This window comes from Muscardinus avellanarius (genome assembly GCF_963383645.1).
Source record: "Muscardinus avellanarius genome assembly, chromosome: 6".
Taxonomy (NCBI): Eukaryota; Metazoa; Chordata; class Mammalia; order Rodentia; family Gliridae; genus Muscardinus; species Muscardinus avellanarius.
In genome coordinates this window covers 80,153,919-80,170,442 of record NC_137791.1, presented here as the reverse complement: position 1 = coordinate 80,170,442, position 16,524 = coordinate 80,153,919, and the positions used below count along the sequence as shown (strand labels likewise).

Below are 16,524 nucleotides of genomic sequence, written 5' to 3'. Positions count from 1 at the left end.
AAAAACACACTTTGCTTTGGACTCTAGTAGTGATATAATGCTATACTCTGTATATACACAGACCTTTTTTTTGATGGGGGGTTACTGGGGATTAAACCTAGGGTGTAGTATATGCTAAGTAAATTTGTGAAATACTACATTTCAGCCTATTTTTTTTTCTTTAAACTTTCTTTTGCTAAATTTCTTTAAACTTTCTTTTGCTAAATTGCCTACCCTGGCCATTACCTTACAATCCTTCTGCCTCAGCCTCTGCATTGCTGGGATCACAGGCATGCACCATCTCAATCAGCAGAATGTATACTTTTTGTATTATCTGCATTAGTAGCTGTATGCATCGACTACTCTACAGCATGTTTGTTTTCAAGCACAAATTAATATCAATGTATCTTCTTAAGGTTTCTTAACAAGGAGTAGCCAGAAGACTCTCAGACTGTGAATTCAAAATTTCTCTTAAGAGAAAATCATAAACAACCTTATCAGGCCTTTACACTCCCCCCACCCACTAAATATTAAGAATCACTTCACCGGATCTTTTTATTTCACAAAACTTTAATATGTGGGACTTTTCAGTACAGTTTGACATCATTCAATATCTGGTCCTGTTCTTCAAGGTTATCATATATTTAACAAGTTACAATTTTACAAACACCGAGAGACATCTTGGTTCCATTCTTATATTTTTCCACAAAAAAAAATACTACATCTCTAGCTCTTTGTGTGTGTGTGTGTGTGTGTTTGTGTGATACTGGGAATTAAACCCAGAGGCATTCTACCTTCAAGCTATACTCCAGCTCTCTTTTATTTCTATTTTGAAACAGGGTCTGGAGGGTTGATGAGGGTGTCACTACTTGCTGAGGCTGCCCTCCACCTATGATCCTCTTGTCTGAGGCTGTCCTTGATGTGATTCTCTTGTTTCAGTCTCCCAAGTACTGGAATTACAGGCATGTATCACCATGCCCAACCACTATTTCAATTATTGTCATATATACCTGGATTACATCTTAACCCATAGTAGTTCATATAATTCATGATTTTTAAATAAAAGCAAATTAAATAACAAACACCTAAATTCCTAAAACTAAATACATCAAGGTGAGAGTGACACTTATAGTTGTTTCAAAATTATTGAAAATACTGTCATTTTCTTGAGATGAACTTGACATAAAAGGCAGCAAAGAGGTCTTTATAAGGAGTGTCTGAATCTGACTTGGTCAAGGGTATCTGGCAGAGCCGGCGAAATCCAGGAGAACGGAGTAGCAGGTTCTGTGAAAGGCCCATGAAGCTGGAGCACAACCAGTAGAGAACAACTGACTAAAGAGAAAGGGACATGAATGTGAGTGTCAGCACCTGTCCATTCTTCAAGGTCACCAAGTCCAGAGATAGGTATTTATTCTTTTCTTGTTTGTTTTGTAGTACCGGGGACCTCTGAGCTACACCCTTAGCACTATTTTATTTTTTGTTTTGAAACAGGGTTACTCTATGTTTGTGTTTTGAATCTGCAATCCTCTTGTCTCTCAAGTATGGGCACCAGTGTGCCCAGCTCTGTAAAGTTCTTTTATATTTGCAGATATAACCCTAACTACTAGCAACAACTGGATTCTACTTAATGGTCTATGTGCTGGCTCTCAGTAAAGATAGAGATATACTTGACACGGCTTTTGCCATCCTCGTAGCTTCTAAAGTACCTCTGGGAAATATTTTAAAAAATTGAAATAACTGCAAACAACTTCTGTTTCTCTCCAGTTTAATTAGGTGCGAATAGGATAAAGTACACCTATTTCATAGCATGGTTATAAGGTTAAAGCATAATACATATAAATTCATATTCGTATGGCACATGCTTTCTTCATTTTTTTTTCTTTTTTTGCGGGTTTGGGGATGGAACCCAGGGGCATTTGACCTCCGAGCTAGAGTAAACCCCTGCCCTATTTTTTATTCTTTATTTTGAAACAGGGTCTCACTAAGTTGCAGAGAGCCTCACTAGGTAGCTGAGGCTGGCCATGAACCACAATCCTCCTGTCTCAGCCTCCTGAATGCTGGGATTACAAGCGTGCACCACCACACCCGGCTTTTCTTCTTCTTTTTTTTTTAAATGTTAAATTCCTTAGTCCAGTCTATACAAAGAAGCAAAAGCTCAATATATCAACTAATCAAATAGGGCAAAAATTATATTGGTGGTATTATGCCAGGTAATTTGAAAGATGGAAAAAAAGTTTGATTTAGTAGGACAACTAAGACACATTCACATAAAAGATTAAAAAATCCCAAGAAACCAGGCGTGGTGGTGCACGCTTGTAATCCCCGTGGTTGGGAGGCTGAGACAGGAGGATCGCACAGGTTTGAAGCCGCCTCACTTACTGAGTGAGGCTCTCGGCAACTTAGTAAGACCCTGTTTCCAAATAAAATATAAAATAGGTCTGGGAGTATAGCCCGGAGGTAGAATGCCTCTGGGTTCCACCCTCAGTACCCCCCCCCCAAAAAAACAAGAAGCTAGCAAATTAAATAATACCTAAATTCCTAAAACTAAATGCATCAAGGTGATAGTGACATTTGTAGTTGTTTCAAAATTATTGAAAATACTGTCATTTTTCTTGAGATGAACTTGACATAAAGGGCAGCAAAGAGGTCTTTATAAGGAGTGTCTGAATCTGACTTGGTCATGGTGGCACATTGCCAACAGTCCCAGTACTTGGAAGGTTTAGACACAAGGATCACAGGTTCGAAGTCAGCCTCAGCAATTTACTAAGACTCTGGGCAACTTACCAAGTCCCCGTTTCCAAATAAAAAATAAGAAATTGGGCATGGTGGCTCATGCTTGTATTTCCAGCATTCAGGAAGCTGAGACAGGATAGTCCTGGTTTGCAGACAGCCTCAGCTACTTAGAGAGGTCCTTTGCAACTCAGTGAGACAGTTTCAAAATAAATAAAAAATAGGGCTAGGGATGTAGCTCAGAGGTAGAATGCCCCTGGGTTCTATCCCCAGTATAAAAAAAAAAAAAAAAAAAAAAAAAATTAGGGCTGAGGATGTAACTTGGAGGTAGAATGCCACTGGGTTCAATTCCTAGCACCACTGGGGTGGGCGGGGGGAGATCCCAAGAAATGTTCCAAAGTTACTTGGTGATATAGGTGAGTTAATATAAAAACTCTGAAATCAAGTAGTTAGAAGAAACAGTGGACACAGGATCCCAGCAAGTCTGAGCTAACAACAGAGAAGATTTAGCACATGTTGTACATAATGCTGGTGGTTACTCACTGAAGGTACTGCTGCAGCAATTGGAATTATCAATACTGATACAGCACGGACAGAGTATGTAATGTACTTCTGAAAGCGAGACATTCCAATTTTTTGAAGAGCAGAAATCTGAAGGGGTAGAATATATACATACACAAGCTTTAAAATGCAAGCTGATTTTTCACTGGCCTCTGCCAATACTTTAATAAAAGCAAAAGAAAAAATAAGGCACTACTGAATTTATGATTGATCACTGATTTTGTAAAAATCTTAATCATTATGCAAAATTCTTAAATGAAGCTTGAAGAATCCCTAGAAGACAGAACTATGTATAACTCACTGGCTTTGTTTTTTGGGAACCTAAATATAGTGCATGGTTACACCCTGACTCTCTTTTATTTTTTGCTTTCAAACAGGGTCTTGCTAGGTTGCTGAAAAGTCTCATAAGTTGCTGAGACTGGTCTCAAACCTGTGATTCTCTTTCTTAGCTCCCCAAGAACTGGGATTACAAGCTTGCACCACCATACCCGGAAAAAAGTAAGCTTTTATTAGTCATTAGATGGTACAGAGGAAAGACTAGCATATGGTCATTAAGTCTTTTTAACTTTGTGCTTATCACTTCCTTCCTTCCACCAAATCTCCACTGATCATCAACCATATCCAGAGGGCTATGTCAGGTGCTCTTAGAAAACATGTTAGACTACACGTGAGGCCAATCCTGAAGAAACTTTTAGCCATGACCTTAGATTCAATCAGCTTCCTATTCCTCATTTAAAAAGAGTAAGACATACATTAGATTTCCTATACAGGGATCAGTGAGCATGAGTTCTCTGAGATTCCAACCATGGTAAACATTTCCAAGGTTTCTTCCAGGTCAGTATATGTTCTAGAGTCTGAGAGCAGCTCTTTATGAAATTATAAACATGCTTTCAAACTGTTTAGTAAGGAGTATGGGACAATCAGTAAGAAACAACTGAAAGGTCATACTTTACACATATATATCTTCCCACTTCATCTTACAAAGAAATTCAATGACTTTTCTAAGGTCACTTACGCAAGAAAATAGCAGTCAGGTACTGAACTGTGTTCCCTACATACAAATTCACATCTTAAACATGTATGTATAAAATACTACTTTATTGTGAGAATAAAATTAGAAAATTAGAATAATTAGGCATTTTAATTACTATCTTCACCAAAAAGCAAGTTATAAATTTGAATGTATTAAAATCATGTCATCTGCTGAGCATGGTGGTGCACACTTGTAATCCCAGTACTTGGGAAGCTAAGATAGGAAGATTGTAGGTTTGAGAACAGCCTCAGCAATAGGGAAACTCTCATCAACCTAATAATACCCTCCTTGTTCCCAAATAAAGATAAAATAGGGCTGGGGGGTGTAGGTTGGTGATAGAATGCTCCCAGATTTAATCCCCAGTAATACACACACACACACACACACACACACACACACACACACACTCTACATAAATGAATTAAATCAAATTATGTAATCTGAGATTTGAAAAAGATTTTGAAACTGTTCTAATTCAGTACTGTGTGTGTATAGCACTGGGGATTGAACCCAGGGACATTCGACCTGAGATATACCCCCAGACCTTTTTAATTTTTTATTTGGAAACAGGTTCTCATAAAGTTGTTGAGAGCACAGCTAAGTTGCTGAGGCTGGCTTGGTACCTGTGATCTTCTTTTCTCAGACTTCCAAGTACTAAGATTGCAGGCATGTGCCACCATACCTGGCTCAGAACTCTATTTTAATTATAAGACTTCTGATATTCAGTTTGTTAGAGAGTAGCCTAAGTCAATGGCTGATCTGGGACAAGAAACGAAGGAGTCTTAATTGCCTCTGCACTATCTCCATCATCAACAACAAAAAACTTATGTATACTTGATGTCAAAATGGCAGCAACAAAGCCGGACGTGGTGGCACATGTTTGTAATCGCAGCATTTGGGAGGCTGAGACAGGAGGATCGTGGTTCGTGGACAGCCCCAGCTACTTAGGCCCTTTGCAATTCAATAAGACCCTGTTTCAAAAATAAAAAGACTAATAAATAGGAACCCTGGGTTCCATCCCCAGTACTGCAAACAAAACAAAACAAAAAAGGAAGCAACAAAAATACCAATGATTTAAATGGCAAACAAAATCTCATTTAAAATCACTGACCTCAACCATTAATAAATTGATGATGCCAAGGGAGACAGGCAGAATCCAAGTGGAATCCAGTACAGTGAGGTCAGGGAACCATAGGACTCCACCAGTAGTCAACTGCTCCTGAACAGAAAAACCTGCTGGCAGTTTTATAAATGAAACAAGAGAATTCTGAAAAGTAGTAGAGTGAAGTATACAAAACTTAAGTAGTCTGACAATGCCGAAAGGGTGTCCCTCACACTAAAGATGTGCATTTAATTCAGGTCATTTTCATTCACAACACAATTTTTCCTTTTTTGCTCAACACAAACAAAATGTTCTTCTAAACAAAGCTAGTCTATTTACACTTAAGATTTTAAATTCTATATCCATATCAGGAAGAAAGCAAATGACAATTATGAAAACTATGTTATTTTTTCTTGAACTACAACGGTAGGGAACTTATTGGAAGAGGAGGACTTCTACAAGTTACCGTCTGAATGTGCTGCCCCAATGCTAAAGTTCCGGAGGGCAACAGACAGAAAGATCCACATTGGAAGCTGAATCCAGACCAACACAGTGGCTTTGAAAGGATGGCAGTTATCCCGAATGTACAGCTCTGAAACGAGCCTCCTCATATTCTTTAGGTAAGTCAGCCTATATTGAGGAAAGAGGGAAAAGGAGAGAATGTCTATGACTACTAATTTATTCCCAAAGCACAAACATACATATATTGTGATTACCGGCTAAAGGATTTGCATAGGTTTTAATTGATGTAAGCTGTATTAAGTAGCCATCTAAACAAAAGGCAAATTATACCAGGCAGGCATTCAATATTTTTTTGAACTTAATCAAACTGCAGTGTATTCAATTAAGAGTACACACAAGCTGGGGCATAATAACGCACGCTTATAATCCTAGTATTTGGGAGGTTGAGAAAGGAGGATCGTGGTTTTCAGACAGCCTCAGCTACTCAATGAGGCCCTTTGCAATTTAGTGAGACCCTTTCAAACTAAAGAATAAAAAATAGGGCCGGGGGTGCAGCTCAGAGGTAGAGCACCCCTGGGTTCCATCCCCAGTAACCCCCCCACACACAAAGAGTACACAGACTTTCTAGGCATTTCTATTTTTCCAACTTTATCTCATTACTTCTCTACACACCCCTGCATATTTTGGCTCCTAAATTACTAGTCATCCAATAAATCAGACAGTTACATCAGCATGCCTTTGGAAGTACTAATTACTTGACTAACTCCATTTCACATTTAATACAATACTGCTTAAAAAGCAAGGAAGCCTTCAGAGTTGTCTTTCTAGAAAACTGTTTGTGTAGGGATGGACCTGGATAACATAAGCCTTATCCAGGCTGTGTTCACAGTTCAGATGAAAAGCTTTAAACTGTTCTTCTAGCTAATGCCTATAACTCTCAGATTCCTCTGATAGGTAAAATTTCAAAACCATAGGCCTATCAACTTATAGTTTTATCAAAAAAGACATTAAGCTATCACAAGTGAGTTTGTATGTATGTTTAATTATTTATTTGAGGTACTGGGAATGAATCCTGGGGCATTCTACTTCCGAGCTATACCCCTGACCCTATTTTTTATCCTTTATTTTGAAACAGGATTTCACTAAGTTGTGGAGGGCCTCACTAAATAGCTGAGGCGTCCATAAACCGTGATCCTCCTGTCTCAGTCTCCCAAATGCTGGAATTATAAGCTTGCACCATCACGTCCAGCTGAGTTTTTTTTTTTTTAATGTGAGGTCTTTTAGTATCAAAGATGGGCACAATCTCATAGTAAGAAGAATTAACAGACTTACACCTATATAAATTATATGAATAACATATTTAACACATTAGTACTGCAAACCCCTTGTTTTTCTCGTTGCTGTGATCTAGTGACTACTTTCTTAAATAGACCCAGTAGTAGCTCAGGCTGACTAAAGCAGAAGGATTTTGAAGTTCCCAGTGGATAGATGGCACCTTGGCTAAGCAAGTGCTCTAACCACGGCATTTACATTTTCTTTCTTTTCTTCTTTTTCTTTTTTTTGTTACTGGGGATGGAACCCAGGGGCATTCTACCTCCGAGTTATAACTCGATCCCCATTTTTTATTCTTTATTTTGAAACAGGGTAGTTGTTAAGGGCTTCACTAAATAGCTGAGGTTGTCCGTGAACCACGATTACCCTATCTCAGCCTCCCAAATGCTGGGATTATAAGCATGCACCACCACGCCTGGCTTGGCCTTTATGTTTTCTACTTCCTTATTTTTGTGTGCTATAATCTGCTATATCTTTTCAACACAGATGTTTATAAATAACCTGTCATTTGCTGACCAATGTGTGTGTGTGTGTATTTTTAATTTATTTTTTATTTAGTTTTATAAACATAAAACTACTTACTTAGCAACTCTTTTGGACCATCCCAACTGACGTGCATAAACTGCAACTTCCTGGTTAAGATGCTTGGCTATGTTTTTTACTTCGGGTTGCAAATTTTCCACCTAGCTGAAGAAAAAGTAGAACTTATGAACATATAATGGATTAGTCACAATCATTTATAATTTTATTCCATTCCCTCATTCACTTAAAAATGTGGTCCAAGTAGGCACTGTAGTGCATGCCTATAATTCCAGTACTTGGAGGCTAAGACAGGAGGATTGCAGGTACTAGTCAGCCTCAGCAAACATAAGATGTTAATTTGCTTAAGATGCCCTCAGTCAAAAATTTAAACTCTCACTTGTACACATAGGTGTGTGATGCTTTGAGAGCCATCTTAGTCCACACAATGAAGTCAGCATTTTAGACCAGATTAGCTATGTATATAGTACATGCTAAGTGGAAATTGTCTGCAAGCAGACAAATTTTCTTGGACCAGATGTGACCAAAAGCGGACTCTGATGACCTATTCTCCCTGAAAGGTTTTACCTTGCCACTCCCTAAACCTGGCCTGTGACTTCCTAAACCTAGCTTATGATTGCCTTTCCCTAAAACTTAACTTGTAATCCTAATCTTAACTCAGTTTATTTGTTTAAACCCTCAATAAAAGAAAGTCACTGGCTGCAGGAGGACAGGAGAATTGTCAGCTAATTCCTTCCCAACCATCCTGCATATTATTGTAATTATTAAATATAATTTTCTCCAAATTATCACATCTAAGTCATTTTTGTGCAAGAAGACAACTTTTTGGTAGCTGCCCAGAGTAGCTATTTCCATGGCAGGACTAAGAAACAAGCTTTTCTGTAGCTACCTGAAGCAGCAACCTTCCATAGCAGAACTAAGTAACGAGCAGCATCTGCTAGGCTTCAATATAATTCTGGGTAAATTATTTAACTTCTAAAATACTGCTCCATAGCCAGCATGGTAGTACATGCTTGTAATTCCAGTACTTGGGAGGCTGAGACAAGAGGATCACAGTTTCAAGTCCAGCCTCAGCACCTTGTGAGGCCCTCTGCATCTTAGTGAGACCCTGTTTAAAAATAAAGAATAAAAGTGGCTGGGGATATAGCTCAGAGATAGAACGTCCCTGGGCTCCATTCCTATTATGATAAACTAATTAATAGACAAATAAACAAACCATCTATCACCAGGCATGGTGGCTCACACCCGTAATCCTAGTAGTGTTTGGGAAGCTGAGACAGGACGACTTCAGATTTGAGGACAGCATTAGCAATGTAGTGAGACTGAGCAATTTTGCAAGACCTTGTTTAGTCTTTTTTTTTTTTTTTTTTTTAAGTTTTGAAGCAGGGTCTCACTGAGTTGCAAAGGGCCTGCTTAGCAGCTGAGGCTGTTTGGAAACCACATAGGTCTCTGCCTCCCAAAAGCTGGGATTACAAGCCTGCACTGCTATGCCTGGCTCAACAACAGCCTGTTTAAAAACAAAAACATAGCCAGGCGTGGTAGCGCACGCTTGTAATCCCCGTGGCTTGGAAGCCAGCTGCCCTGGCTTAAGAGACCCTGTTTCCAAAAATAAAAAAGTATAAAATAGGTCTGGGAGTGTAGCCCGGAGGTAGAAGGGCTTCCAGGAACCCCAGTACCACCAAACAAACAAACAAACTGGACTGGGGACTGGCATGGTGGCACACGCTTGTAATCCCAGTACTTGGGAAGCTGAGACAGGAGGATCGCAGGTTCACAGCCAGTCTCAACTACTTAGTGAAGCCCTCCACAACTTAGTGAAACCTTTTTCAAAATAAATGATAAAAAAAAAAATAGGGCTGGAGGTGTAGCTCGGAGGCAGAATGTCCCTGGGTTCCATTACCAGTACCACAAAAACAAAACAGACTGGGGCTAGGAGATATAGCTGAGGTAGGAATGCCCCTGGGTTCAATCTCCAGTACCTTCTCCATCCACCCCCCCCCCAAACTGAATTTATTCCTGTCCTGTGTTGATTCTTCTGAGAAGTAGCTTACTACCTTAATGAGGCTGCTGATTTCTTTCCTGTTTTGCTTCCTAAAAGGCATTCTTTCTGAAATCTCAAATCTGAATAATCCCTATTGTTTTCAAGCACTTTAATCCATGTTATGTGGTTTCATCTCATAACAGACAAGGAAGGCATAGCTATACTGAGTCCACAGAAAAGAGAATGAAGTGCTAAAAGGTCAAATGACAGCAGCTAACAAAGTTGTAGATAGTAGGGCCGAGATACCACGCTTGTAAACGGCTTGCTGAGTAATTTCTAATAAGAAACATCAGTTGAAATACTTTGGGACAGGAAATGCTGCAGACATACTCCCCGCTAAAACTTTTAGGACAGTAATGTTATAGGTTTCTCCATATGATTTCTTCTGATTTCTTTCCTGGCCTCAAATCAAAAACAAGTTGAGTAACCACTTATGAATCGAGCACAAACCCACTGGGGTCAAAAGAAATGTCAGGTACTCGCGACACCAAACAACTTTTGGACACCTCATGATATTTTTTATTTCTTAGCAATAAAGTGGTCACACTGTTTAGCACTAAAACTCCGGCGCTAGCATGGGAGGACGTCGACCTCCTTTCACCTGAACTGCGGCGCGCAGGTCGGCGCTGCCGGCCGCTCACCTTGGCCAGGATGTAGTGCTGATAAGCGGCGAGGGGCAGCGTCACGGCGCCGCGCAGGGCCACGGTGGTGAGCAGGATGCTGCCCCACCAGGGCAGCCCCGAGGCGGCGTGCGCGCCGAGCAGCACCTCCTCCGCGGCCCGCACCGGCGCCGACGCCGCCAGGGCCTCATACCAGCCGCCCGCGCCGCCCGGGTCCGCGGCGGAGACCGGCGCCGCCGCCCACACCGGCAGGGCCCGGAACGTGGTGCCGCTCCGGGGGGCGAGCGGGAGCGGCAGGCATCGGGCGCGGGGCTGCAGGGTGGGCAGCAGCCGAAGACACTGACCACTCCGCCGACATAGCATGTCTGCACCGGGCCGGGGCGCAGGACCCGGGCTCTGCAGTCCAGCGCCGCGCGCCTTTCTGCCCGAGGAGCCAGGCGCATGCGCCAGCAGCACCTGATGACGTACAGACCGTGCGCTGCTTCGATTGACCTTCCCGGTCAAACCCATGACATCACGCGTCGCGCAGGTGAAGAAGGCGGGCATCCGGAAGTCCCGCCTTTCCCACGCGGCACTCCGGGAAACTCCAGCAGCTGGGGCGGAGCTTCTCGGAGTCGGGACCGGAACTGCAGAAGCAGGGGCGGGGCGTTCTTCTTAGTCTTTGGTTTGTACCTTTCTTTTTCAGCAAAGCCGATCGTGTTTATTGTACCTGGGTTAAGCATTGTGTGTTTTTAGTGACCATATCGTTTTACTGCATTTGATTGCTTACGGAGCGATTATTATGGATCACAGTGCCCCAAAGTCAGCGGGTTGCAGAAATGCAGGCTTTAGAGAGCAACACGTGCTTCTAGCCTGCCCCGAATGCTAAGCCGCATGCTTTAAGCCTACGTGGGCATAATTTAGTTTGTGGTATAAAGTTTAATTGGCCCCGCTAGCGTTCCGGTTAGTGTTGTCATCCCCACCTGCAAACTGATTTTTCTTCGATGTTTTATATTCCATTAAGAACAGTAATAAGCCAGTCTTGGTGGTGCACGCTTGTAATCTCAGCCTTTGGGAGGCTGAGACCGGAGGATCCCGGCTCGCGGCCAGACAGCTACTGAGGCCCTTTGCAACTTAGAGAGACCCTGTTTCAAAATAAATTATAAGGCTGGGCATGGTGGCGCATGCTTGTAATCCCAGCACTCCGGAGGCTGATACCTGAGGATCTTGGTTCGCAGACAGCCTCAGCTACTTAGTGAGGCCCTTCACAACTCAGTGACACCATTCAAATATTAAAAAAAAGAGAAAAGATTAAAAAATAGGACCAGGGATGTAGCTCAGAGGTAGAATGCCCCTAGGTTCCACCCTCAGTACCGTAAATAAAATAAAAAATAAAATAATGGGGGTGTAGTTCAGAGGTAGAATGCCCCTGGGTTATATTCCCCAGTACAGCAAAAAAAAAAAAAAAAAAAGTAATAAAAATCCTCAAGTACCATCTCTTGGTTTAAAGAATTATCATCACGGGCAGCACAAACTGTATAGCTGTATCTGAAGTAAAAAGATATCTTAGTGGAATACTGAGTTACTAGTGATTAAAACAGTGAATTGGCCCAGATGCGGTAGCTAATGCTTGTAACCCCAGCAGGTTTAAGGCAAGAAGGTCCTAAATTCGAAGCTACTCTGGACAATTCAGTGAACCCCTGCCTCAAAACAAATTAAAAGGATAATTCAGTGGTAGATTCTTGCCTAGCATATATGAGTTCCCGAATTTAATCTATAAGACCTCAATAAAAAAAAAAAACAAATACAAAAATCCAGTGAATTGGTGTCTCTGAATATTTTAATAAAATTTGTGATTCTGAAATTTATTTTGCGGCACTGGGGATGGAACCCAGGGGCATTCTACCTCTGAGCTGTACACCCCCAGCACTATTTTTTATTCTTTAGTTTGAAAGGTCTCACTAAGTTGTGAGGCTGTCTCTGAACCGCAACCCTTCTAGCTCAGCCTACCAAATGCTGAGATTACAAGCATGCACTATGACGCCCACCTCTGAAATTTCTACTCAAAAGGAAGTTTTGGTATCCTTACATATTCCAGGATGCCAGACTTGTGAGATTTTTTTTTTTTTTTTTGGGTGGTACTGGGGTTCCTGGAAGCCCTTCTACCTCCGGGCTACACTCCCAGACCTATTTTTACATTTTTATTTGGAAACAGGGTCTCCTAAGCCAGCGCGCGCGGCTGGCTTCGAACCTGCGCGATCCTCCTGTCTCTGCCTCCCAAGCGCGGGGATTACAAGCGTGCGCCACCATGCCCGGCTAATCATTTATATTTCTTACTTCCCTAAAACACCTTCTGAAATGTCTGTAATAAAAATCTTTAAAAAATCATTTTTATGAGCAATTGTTAAAAGTCACCCGTTAGAATCAGATTTATGTTCATTTCTCTTTTCCTATTTATTTAGGGCATTACTTCTCATTACTAAGGTATGTAATGTAGAATTAGCATTATTCCCTCTGATGAAAAACATCCTCTCGTGTCATCTTTCTTATCTTTGGTTCTTAAAATCTGAACATGCTAAGTTACCTTTTAATTTTTTAAAGTGTGAAAAATTTGTTTCAAGGTAGAAGTCTAACATGAACCCTTATAGCCTTATAGCACAGTTATTTGTCTTGTACTCCGTCACATTATAAAGAAATTATGTCAGTTACAGTAGGATATTCAGTGGTTTTTTTTTTTGGGGGGGGTCTTGTTTTTGGTGGTACAGGGGTTCCAGGAAACCCTTCTACCTCTGGGCTACACTCCCAGACCTATTTTTTATATTTTTATTTGGAAACAGGGTCTCTTAAGCCAGCGAGGCTGGCTTTGAACTTGCGTGATCCTCCTGTCTCTGCCTCCCAAGCGCTGGGATTACAAGTGTGCACCACCACGCCCGGCTATACTCAAAGTTTTAAGTGAGTGACAGCATTTTGCAATAAAAGTCATATTAAGGCACTAATAATGCTTTCATCTTAAATTTTAACTGCCTAAGACTTGCTTAAGCAACTATCAGTGAGATGAGTATTTCCAAAGAGATTCAGTAGAATCCAGAGTTTACAAAGCAAATTCCTAAGTAATCAAACATTAACGTTCTAGTGTAAGGCATCTTGATAGATTGATATATCTATAGTAAAAATACACTGAGAGAATGAAATACGGAATCTCTAGTGACTGAAAACTATAAATTGGCTTTCCTTGATATTTTAATTTTCTTTTGATATTTTAGAATAATCTTGATTCTAAAGTTTATTTAATAGAAAGTTTGAGTACATTTATATGTGTGGGGATGAGAGAGTGGTTTTTGTTGTTTTGGTGCTGGAATCAAACCCATGATCCCCTTATGTAAGCTAGGAAAGTACTCCACCACTGAATCACCCCTTGCCCATGAAAGTTTTCTTTTTTGGTAGAATATCAAAGTGAAAATAGATTTAATATGATCTTTTCTAATTTAGCCAAAAACTTTGCACTGTTAAAAATAGTGAATATAGTGTACAGAATACTTTTTATGAAATGTGTAAAGGTAATTTGAGTCAAATGACAAATGAAATGCTGTTTTTATGAAGAATAATCAGGATTATTTAACAGGTTACCTGTTTTGTTTCCCCAGAGAACAAAAGTGACTTAATAATTTATTTAAAAAAAACTAAGTTTAATAAACTTGTAAAATAAAATTGATTTTACTTTAATGAGAAACAGAAGTTTCTTCTATGTAAGTATTAAAATCAACTTTTGTGAAGTTATGTTTAAGTATATGAAAGGCATGAAATAGGGATATAGGGATTTTGTTGGAAATAATAAAATCACCTCTAAAAAGAAATGGTTGGTAAATCACTTCTGAAAAGAATGAGAGAAAAGACACCATGTAGTCTGCATGCATGTACATATATATATATATGCCACATACTTTAAAAAAACAGGGAGAAAAAAAAGACCAGCATGGTCTCAAAAAATTATGTATTTTATTATTCAAATAAATATGCATTGCATTACATCTGAAATATAAAAAATGTATTTGAAAAATGTTCCTAGTACAGACTTCTAAAACCATGTTACTGTACTTCACAAGCCTGAGCCAAAATGTAAATATGAAACATTCTAATCTATGATCTCTTGCCCAACAGTTTTTAAAGTCAAGAAATTATGGGATTTTCCTCCCTGCATTCTTAGTAAGACACCCCATATTAAGAAATTATTTAATATAACAACACAGCTTATGTGTTGTAATAAGTATTAAGTAGTACCTGTTCTGCCAGGAGGATTCTCTTTAGAAAATAACTCTATCAAAGAGAAGAACTAAGAGGAAAAAAAGAGAACAGTGGCAAAAGTCATATAAAAATACCGTTAAATAACACTACATGCCTTTCTTATTAAAGTGCTGTAATTTTATTTTGTAACTATTTAGTTGTAGGAGATCTTTAAGGTTTTCCTTTAAATTCAAGCATATTGAATTTTAAGATCATCTAAACTAAACGATGAGTGTGTTGTCTACAATATTCTAGGGTTACTTGAGAAATCAACTTTTTACTCTTTAGTCAGACTACATAAGGAAAAAAAAAATCATTTCATCTACTTGAACAGCCAAGGAATTATTATCAACTGGGTGATTTATCTAAATTTTAGTTAATGTTTGTTTTACCAGTATGGAATTTATATTTCATTTAAAAAGACAAGTTGATGCATACATTATTTTACTTTTATGCTTACTTGTTTTCACATTTCAACCATGTAATTTATTTTTCATAGGAGACAGGGTAGGACACATACTCTTCTTGGATACATTTCTGTTTATTGTTTTAAGTGGATGGAATATATAAATCCCAAGGAGTAGTTTAGTGTGGTCCTGTATCTTATATAAACAGGTTAAATGGAGACTTATATTGCAATCTCTGTAATCATGTATCTATCATAAATTGTCTTATTGACAAATGCAAACTTTATTACTTGGCCCAAGTTAGCTGTTGATCCTTTTCATTGATAATATACAAGTGTAGAAAGTAAGAAGCCTCTCAAATTGAAAAAGAAATAAAATACTTTCCACTTAATTAATGAAAATTGAAAATTTTATGTTCACTCTTGATACCTGGAAAGCCAATGTTAAGAATCAATACTATCAAATATAAAATAGTACAGTGAATTTCTTAATAATAAACAGTATATCAAGGGCTTGTATATGCTGACTGGGAACAGTGGTGGCTTTTTAAACTCTTAAGAGATCAACATTTTATGGTTAGAAGAAACCACTGGTGGTGATGAAGAGGTTCCATCTCAATGCAGCAGCCATTATAGTGAAAATCTTTACAGAATTTTTTCTTTGAGTAAGAGAATTTTACTGATATTAGTGGTAAACATAAGGAGAGGAGAAAGTGAAGAGGGAAGTGTATATTAGTTCTAAAGGTGTGAAAAGTAAGACATGGAAAAGTCAGAAATGTCTTCTGTATGTGCCTTGCTACAAACAAACCTGAAAGAAAGCAAGATGGGTGGTGTTTTAAAGGCCAATGTGGGGAAAAATTCACTGATAATGCCCATTATTTTACTTTATACTTAAATTACACAAGTAGAAAAGTTATGCTTATTAATAGTTTAATGTATGAAGGAAACATCCAGATTTCTGAATATGAAGGTACATATCTCACATTAATTTAAGTCTACATAAAGTAGAGCCTCTATACTGACATATTGAAATTTACTTTCTGCTTAGCCTTTTTGTTATGTAAACAATTGTACATTTATTTGCCATTCTAAAACTTCAGGATCAAGTTTACATAATTTTGCTAAATTTCCGTGTTTGCTCAGAAGCAGTTTACAGTACTAAAACCAACCAGCCAAAGAACAGCTTCAACAGAAAGTTATGTCCAAAGGGGAAGAGGGAAAGAAAAAAAGAAAAATGGTAAGAAAAAATGCTAACTAAGGTAAAACGGATGATGATGGGGAATGGGGCAGTCACAAATGTTCACAGAAAATAGGTCAGTTAGTAAGTTCTTCTGCAAAAAGCCTACACACTTCAGTCAAGCACATCAGTAGAATGATTTGGGAGCATAAATTTTTTTCCGGCCACTTGTGGTTTCCTCTGAATGAAAAGGAGTCTGAAGGCTAACGAGCCGACCCTCA

At 39.2% G+C, this 16,524-nt stretch overlaps 1 protein-coding gene across 2 annotated transcripts; it reads right to left on the bottom strand.

Moving 5' to 3' along the window:
* Positions 1–1,137: 1,137 nt before the first annotated feature.
* Positions 1,138–10,763, bottom strand: COX18 (cytochrome c oxidase assembly factor COX18; the record flags this gene model as incomplete). 2 transcript variants are annotated; one of them, XM_080698108.1, is made up of 6 exons in its annotated part: positions 1,138–1,311; positions 3,253–3,360; positions 5,415–5,539; positions 5,872–6,035; positions 7,782–7,882; positions 10,422–10,763. In XM_080698108.1, 6 exons carry the CDS (start codon positions 10,761–10,763, stop codon positions 1,138–1,140), a joined length of 1,014 nt encoding a protein of 337 aa, XP_080554234.1. The 2 variants fall into 2 exon arrangements, with proteins under 2 accessions (XP_080554234.1, XP_080554235.1); XM_080698109.1 differs by lacking the exons at positions 7,782–7,882; positions 10,422–10,763 and having other exon boundaries at positions 5,415–5,536; positions 5,872–6,016.
* Positions 10,764–16,524: the final 5,761 nt, after the last annotated feature.